At 38.1% G+C, this 8,387-nt stretch overlaps 1 protein-coding gene across 6 annotated transcripts; it reads right to left on the bottom strand.

The window, feature by feature from the left end:
- Window positions 1–2,817: 2,817 nt before the first annotated feature.
- LOC120004100 lies at window positions 2,818–7,282 on the bottom strand. 6 transcript variants are annotated; one of them, XR_005469458.1, is made up of 5 exons: window positions 7,138–7,282; window positions 6,814–7,022; window positions 5,411–5,669; window positions 4,273–4,341; window positions 2,818–3,331 (listed from the first exon to the last, which is right to left on the bottom strand). XR_005469458.1 is itself a non-coding variant. In XM_038853348.1 (3 exons), the coding sequence occupies exons 1-2, from the start codon at window positions 6,931–6,933 to the stop codon at window positions 5,440–5,442; spliced, it is 354 nt and encodes a 117-aa protein (XP_038709276.1). In that variant the 5' UTR covers window positions 6,934–7,278; the 3' UTR covers window positions 3,901–4,341; window positions 5,411–5,439. The 6 variants fall into 6 exon arrangements, 2 of the variants coding, with proteins under 2 accessions (XP_038709276.1, XP_038709275.1); XR_005469459.1 differs by lacking the exon at window positions 2,818–3,331 and adding an exon at window positions 6,436–6,502 and having other exon boundaries at window positions 3,901–4,341; window positions 6,832–7,022; XR_005469456.1 differs by lacking the exon at window positions 2,818–3,331 and having other exon boundaries at window positions 3,901–4,341.
- Window positions 7,283–8,387: the final 1,105 nt, after the last annotated feature.

Genomic DNA, 8,387 nt, shown 5'->3' with positions numbered 1-8,387 from the left:
AGACAATTAGAAATTTTAGTGGAGAAAAATGTGGTCAGAGATTTTATTGATTTAGAGCCATGGGATGAGGTATACTTTGTGGACATTTCTCTTGTGCGTATGCATGGATGTGTTCTCTCTTCACTTTGCTTTATTCTTTCGTATTTGTGCATCCGAGAAGCAAGCGTTACGTTTCTGGGTGATTTGGGGTATCATTACTTTCACTTGTTTTTGGGGCTGGGAAAAGTATCCTGGTTGTGCTAAACTTTGCAATTAGAGGGGGTTGCTGGATTTCTGAGACAGAATATCAGCTTCCTGTACGTACGTATGCCACATTACGGTGACTGATGATCATTTTCACCTCTTTCGCTTCAAACATGACTGAGAATCAGAAAACACAGCCTGAGCATACAAGTGTATTTTATATGGCGCTCAAATGTTCTTAGAATTAAAGGACTGTCTTACTTTAAACCGTTGCTCCCCTTGAGGACATTTGCTTGGAACGGGAATTTTAGTTTTCAAACCTGCTGTTCTAGATCAAACAAGAACCTAGTACACTGCTACCTTATTACATTTTTGGCACCTGTTAGGCTGTTACAGAAGGTTATAGCTGATTTGATAGTGTGTTTTTCTAGTCCTGAACTTTTTTTTGAGTGACAGAACAACAGGATATATTAGATAGGCACCAGGGGTGCCACCTGGTTGCAGCAGATGGGCACTGGTTCCAAGAAAGGTGTATGATTAAAAACTTTGAAGGAAAGAATATTTAGATAAACTTCAACTTATTAATTTGGACTGCTATCTTGTTTTGCCATTAAAGCATGTTGGCGGATTTGTTAAAGTAGTTGATGGTTAAAGATTTTTGTAATGACTCTGTTGCAAAGCTATGTTGTCTTTTCCATTAAATTAAATAAAAACAATTGTTACCGTAGCTTTTTGTTGGGTTTATGCAATAAGAGATTTCATTAATTCTGGTCTGACCAAAGCATGGTTTACGTTAGAAGATAACCTGAATGCATACCGCTGAAGTTCTCCGAGTGTTCACTCTTAATAATGGGAATGATGGCTACATTTACCTACTGCATCTTAATATTGTATCTGAAAACTGTATAAGTGTGATGCTATTTAAATCTCATGAAATCTATTTTGTGTCTTTAATTGCTTGACTTGGCTTTAGTTTGGTGCCTATCTGCAATGGTTTAAGGTCACATAGTTCATTGAAAGTGATACGTAACCACTGGGAAGTACAAACTCGGTTTCACAAGTTTTTGATGTTCTTTCAATTACTTACTCTCAAGTACAGTAGTTGTTCAAATGCTAAACAATTCCCTATGCCTTGTGTCTTCATTGTTCTTTGTAGAATTACCAACATTTCTCTGGTACTCGGGTGGCACTCAGACTTGGCTCTTCGCACCACTTTGAGTGAGTAAAATACTACAACTTTGACAATTCAATTATATTCTGTTTTCCCTTTTTTTGGTGCTGGGGTTTGATAGGTGTCCAAAAGGGCATCATCTCACCTCTCATATAAATGGTGGCATCATCACACCTCTCATCAATGTTATTTTAGTGATTTTATCTTTTTGCCAAATCCATTTAAATTCCTCTTTGCCATTTTTTTGGGATACATTTAAACTTTCAATGACTGCTGCAGGGAAGCTAGAAAAAGATGAGCTGATGTTTGTGAAACATCAGTAGTGTGAAAAGGTAAGATTAATGCGTAATGCTATAGTATAATTGTTTACGAGTTTTTTGTTTAGTAGAATGAGTATCTTGCATGTTTACATCATACTTGGGGTGTATGTCGCATTATACTTGTGCCTCATAAAATTTGCGCCTAACCCAACTAAGTACTAGTTAAGTTACAAACGGTCCTTCAATTTTGTTTAGAAAGAAAATCTGGGCTTACCTTGATAAAAAAGTCCATCTTCGGGTTGGTCTTAGGGCGAAACTATAGTGGGCTTTTGAAAGAAGTTACATTAAGCCAATGGGACGCATGTCGTCAACAGAGGGCTACCGTGTGACCGTATTTGAACCAGCGAATTTGGGCCGAAATCGTACAGACTAATTGAGATGGATTGATTGGCCCGTAAGACCAATTGGCCTAAAAGCACATTTACATAGGACCTAAAAGACAACTTACACAGGGCCTAAAAGCTCATTAAAATTGGGCCCAAAAGCCCATTAAATCGGGTCTGAAAGGCCACTTGCATTGGGCCTGAAAAGCCATTAAATTCGGGCCTCAAAGCCCACTTACGTCGGACCAAAAGCCCGTTAAATTGAGCCTTCCACTTACATTGGGCCCAAAAGCCCACTTAATAGGGCCGAAAGCCCGTTAAAATTGAGCCCAAAAGCCCACATACATTGGCCCTGGAAGCCCATTTACATCGGGCCTGAAAGCCCGTTAAAATTGGGCCCCAAAGCCCGTTACAATTGGGCCCCAAAGCCCATTAAAATGGGCTCAAAAGCACACTTACTTCGGGCCGGAAAGCCCACTAATATTAGGCCTGGAAGCCCATTAAAATGGGCCTGAAAGCCCATTTACATCGGAGTAAAAGCCCGTTAAAATTGGGCCCGAAAGCCCACTTACATTGGGCCTAATAGCCCATTATAATGGGCCCAAAAGCACAATAAAATCGAACTGCAAAGCCCACTAGAATCGCCTGAAAGCGAGTTAAAATCGGGCCTGAAAGAGCTTTAAAATGGGCCCAAAAGCCTACTTATATTGGGCAAAGGCCAAAAACTCCTTCGGGCAATATATGAACAATCAGTCCCCAATAAGAAACAGTGAAAAAAATCCTTTGAGTTCATACCCTACCAATAAGTAAGAAGCCATTCAGCCAATGTATGAACAATCAGTCCCCAATAATAAACGGTGAAAAAAAACTTTGAGTTTCATACCCTATAAATAAACAAACCAACCAGAATCATTGAAGCAATATATGTGAACTATCAGTCACCGACAAGAAACAGTTAAAAAAACCACGTATCCTTTAGATTAAGAGGGAGTGAAGCTGAAAATACCTTCGACCACCAAATACTTCTCGTGTATAACTATAACCCATTGCCCTTAGGGCCCCGAATAACAGGACTGTACATTATTTCCTAGACTAATGAACACCTACGAAACACAAGCATGCAGAATGGCAATGGTTATAATTATGATATAAAACAGCATGTATGCAAATCCCTGATAAAAAGGAGAAAAAAAAATTTTAGTAGTACTAAATAGATTATACACCGAAGAGCAATGACAATCTACATGCAAAAAATATCAGTAACTATTTTTACTATTAATTACCTCCATTTCATCAAGAGTTCAAACAAGAACCTCCTTGGCCTCTAACGAGTCCTGAAATAGATGCATCCTTACTTTTTCAATCTTTTTTCCAAGTACATGTAGATTAAAATATAAGTTAATAAAAAGGAGATAATCACAGCTATACTGGACAAGGGAACAAAATCCTCAGGGTTCAATCAAGTTACATGTATCAAATTAATATTTGGCATTGTCATATGATTATCAGAGCCATAGTAAATGCAAACAGGATCAATCTTAGAGTGGTTTAGGGAATGGAAACCGGTTTCTTATCACCCCATAAAATTTATACATTTCTCACTGACCTCAACCATTTTTCAATTTCAGCAGTTTCTGCTACTCATTTTTTCAATAAAAAGCTCGACTTGCTAAGCCCAGATATTGCAATACGCTATAATTAAAACAGGTCATATCTTAAGATACATATTCGTTCATATTCAAAAATGAAAAGGTGAGACATTTTTTGCTTATTAGCTCATTATAACTTCTGCATTACTTTGAAGCTAAGTGATTTCTCAAAGGTGACCTTCACATAATGAGGTACCAATTCAATTTCATCTACCTAGTACATAGCTACATTATGCAAATTCAACAGTGTTTCCCTGATGACTTTGGAAATATTTACTCAAAACCATTCACAGGATTCATAGGGACTTTAATTTGCTTTTTTGAAATGAATATCAGTGAATGTCACAAAATTTAACAGTCTAGACTTACAGGCGAGGACAAAACAAAACGATGTTGTTCGATACTCCATATCTAAGTCAGTTATTTTCACAAAAAGAAAACAAACTCGTTATCAAAGCAAGAAAGGCGCCAGGAAAAGCCTAACAATAAAAATTCATACTTAGAACGCTTTATGAATATGATATACTGTGAATGGTTTCTAAACTGGTTATGCCTGTGAACTAAATTGAATTGTCTGAAACTGACACAGGAATCCAGAACTAGTAATATAATAGCATCAATGTTACCTTACAGAGATCCATAATAACCAAAGTGAAATATATTGACTTGAATTGGAGGTCTGGTGACAGAAGAAACTGAAATGCAAAATCCAAAGGTCATTTTTTACAGGATAGATGTCATGGTAAAATCAGCATAATTAACATAAATCTAGTTGCTCATGTCATGATCAAACAAACAAAAGTTATAGTAGTATCCAAGTATATGAAAATCTTAAAAGAAAAACATAAAGTTCAAATATTCCTACATTGTTTTTTCTCTAACTGTGAAATAATGTTAAAAGCCAAGTTAAAAAATATTTACAAGGCGCTCAGGAATACAAATACCATATTGGATGAATCTTTCATCTGTTTTTTTACTATTTTTGTTAAAACACCCTACTCTTACATGCTTGAATAGGCAACAAACCATGATCATTTCCAGCTTTACATTTATTGGATAACAATTCTCAAAACTACTACTTCACAAGCTTACCAATGAAAGAGATTCAATATTCATTGACAAAGCATAGATAACCATATAGGACATATGGTCCAAAGAGATTACTTATTCCAAAATGTACAGCACTCCGAGCAAACAACTTAAGAGTCCGAATAAGTAAATCTAAAGCAAAGATTTCTTGTTGTCAAAATGGAAGTCATTAAAATAACCATGACTTTATGAGTACAGCATTACATGAGATAATATCCACCTTCATCTATACTGTATTACTTTTTATGTTGCCATGGCAGTGATTCCGATAAGTAGCTGGACCTTCATGACCAACAGATGTTTACAAAAGCCTAAAAGGGTCAGTTTTTAGTGGAAGGTTACAGGTCCAAAAAATGTTGGTCAAGCATCTCTCTTATGATCAAATGCATTAGTTTGCTTTAAACAATGAGAAGGCAAGAACTACAAACGAACATGTGGCCTAGTGGTAAAGTTGCAGGGGTGCTTCACAAGTTCAATTCTTATAAGCAATCTCTCCATATATAATGTGAGGATAAGTTATGTGTACATTTTGATTGTCTCCAACCCCGTCCACTTGTGCACGGGTATTGTTTACCTTTTCAAGAAAAGGCAAGAACTTTGAATGAAATATAAACGGTAGAAACAGTCCTGAAAGAAACTAACAATCAAACATATGGATGCAGTTCACAGCCAAACCTGAATTAAATGGCCATTCCATCTCCATATCATATTGAAGAGGCTTCACGATTTAAGCAGCATTTCCATATCAACTGCTGCAGTAACAGTGACTGCTGCATATCGGTAGGGCAATAGAAAACCGCATTTCTCTTTTTCCCATTCTTGATTGCTTCAAAATACACTCTCCTTCTAGATACACTACCCAGAAGAAGAGCAGGGCCAAAGAATGTAGCAAACAAAACTCCAAGTTTTAGCAATACGTAACCTATCATGCACCCTGCAAAGGAATAAAGCTCAAATGAGATTCCTTATGGGACGAGAGAATATTGATAACATGTGGACTATCAAAAGTCGCTATTTCATCATTCAAAAAGCGCTCTTACAAGCAGGTTAAGTTTATCTACGAGATGTCATTAATCTCATTCTCAGGGCAGTGTTATGCAGGTACCCGCCAAAACTTCATTAAAAGAAAAGGATCCAGGGTAAACAAAAAGAAATAAAGTTATTTTTATCTTTTTTGCATAAGGTATCACCAAAAGAAAAAAGAAGCGATAATATCTCTAGGCCTGTTCAAGATCAATGAGTATCATATACTAGTAGAATAAGACGTTATAGGCACTGTTTGCGTAAGCAGTTTGAAATCACAAACAGTACCACACGGCACACGGCAGTGTGTATACTATGCCAAATCTTTTTCCTTGAATCAAGCATATTTTCATCACTATAATATACTCCAAATAAGATCATTTTCAAGTGATAGTCCTGCGTTCCACAATATCTGGATTCGGCTAACAAAACGAGTAAACAACAGATCAACCAGTGAACTACTCTTTGTTAGCATGAAATTTGAAGTATTTTGATTGTTCCCTTCAGATTGGACGACTTCATTCTCAATAAGAAGTACTAGACATTAAGAGTTGTTTTTCAATTAAGAGTACAATGCGTTTTCATTCCACTGACTTCATAATCGATATGACTTTAATAGACTAACAAACTTCCAGACAGAGCAGAAGAAGCATAAGTACGAGAAAGAATTCGGTTACCCAGGAAATCAAGGCCTGATTCTCTCAGAGGGGCTACAAGGTCCTAATAATCGTGGATTACGAGATCCTGCTCCAAACAGATAATAAAGGATCTATTAGTTCGCAATGGCATCTTGCTATCGGGGAGAGAGAACAACTGCAATCGTGTTCTCCGAGGAGGGAGATGGAGAAGAGAGATTGAGAGAGAGAGAGAGAGCGCATGAAAGCGAGAGAGGCTAACGGGATTCAAATTCTAGGTTTTAACGAGAGATTAGAGTTGGCAACAAAGGAAAACCTAAAAACAATTGAACGACAAAAAAAAAGCGTCGAAACACATAAGGAAGGGAAAAAAAGAAAAGAAAATAGCAATATAAGACGAAGCAGAAGAAGCGTACGCACGAGAGGGAATCCGCTCACCGAAGAAGCAGATAAGAACCACGGCCGGACATAGAACGCGGCGACAAGGCCCGGATGATCGTGACCCGGAGATCCTCCTGGAACCAGAGAATTACCGAGCATTCCCGTTGCCGGCGAGGAGAGATCGCAACTCCATCATAATCTCCGAGGTCGGAGGTTGAGAGCTCGTGATAGCGAGAGATACCACGAACCTGTCGATCCATAAAAGCAGTTAAGAAATTCAAATTCTAGGTTTACGAAAGATTGAAGTTGGCAGAGTGCGTGTGAGCGAATCTTAGAGCGTAGAGATTATAGAGGAGAACAAACCGAGGAACCCTAGAGCAGCTCAATGCACGACGACCGCTATGAAAATCTCCAGAATGTTGACTCCTAGGCAGAATCGGAACTCCAAATTGGGATTTAAAATCGTTGATCTGCAGTGCTCCCCATTCTACCGCCACTTTTACGCAGATGAAATCTGCTGCAAAAAACGGAGCGAAGTTTACTCATTTCTGTGATGGGCCAAGCCTTTTAAAGATTTTACTTACACCCGACTTCAAGTGATTGGGCTGTATCGGCCCACTTACTAATTCCTAATTAATAGGCACGATATAAGCCCATAGGCTTACTAGTGGGCTTCAAGTCCAGGAGTTCAGTTCACCGAAGCTATGGTTACTGGGGTGTCCATCGGGCCGGGTTTCGGGTTATAGGACCAGGTTTGGTCCGACCCGATCTTTTTTTGCAAGGTGTTGATCCGCCCAATAACCCTGTTAAGGGGTACCGGGTTTTCGGGTATTAGATCACCGGGTTGCCGGCTTTAGAGGCCCAATGCAAACAAGGCCACCCTTAAGAGGTCCAATCCAAAATGCTGAAGTGAAAATTAACAATTTGATATTAAATTTTTAAACAATAAATAAAAACAAGTAAAAAATGAATGAATTGCTCCTGCAGTGCTGATTGTTGAAGTGCATCTGTGCATGCCATTGCCCACATTTCTCCTCTTGGTTCTTGCCATCGACATTAAGAATCTAAGATTGACAGGATACACAGTACACAATATAAGATAGACTAATCACACAGTGGGTTATTGCCTTATTGGTATACACTCAGTCACTCACAAAATACAATCGCACACACTGGTACACTCAAGAAATTGGCAGCATAGGAATGGCAATTGGAAAATATCACAAAAGAAGAATAGCATAGGAATAGCAAATTAGCAATACAAGACAGAGATTAATAGAGATTGAAATAATGAAATCACATACAAGACAAAACAACTAGTGCAAGACAAAACAACTAGCACTAGGCCATTAACAGAGATTGAAATCCACTACAAGTCTACAACACTTAAAAATAGCAAACGGCACATGAGTATTGAGTACATGAAAAAATAGCAAACGGTGCATGACTGCAAGAGTACAAGTCGCAGAGTACAGAGTAAATGAATCCATGTAGAAGGAAGAAACTCAATTACCTGATAAGATTGCAAAGCTACAAGATCATATCAGAAGCCCTAATTTCAACCCTTTCAACAGAATCCCAAAACAATTACCCATCAGAACAGCAGTACTCCA

The sequence above is a fragment of the Tripterygium wilfordii genome, chromosome 8 (assembly GCF_013401445.1).
Source record: "Tripterygium wilfordii isolate XIE 37 chromosome 8, ASM1340144v1, whole genome shotgun sequence".
In the NCBI taxonomy this organism is placed as follows: domain Eukaryota; kingdom Viridiplantae; phylum Streptophyta; class Magnoliopsida; order Celastrales; family Celastraceae; genus Tripterygium; species Tripterygium wilfordii.
Note: the sequence above shows the minus strand (reverse complement) of the source record. Positions and strands in the feature narration are given on the sequence as shown.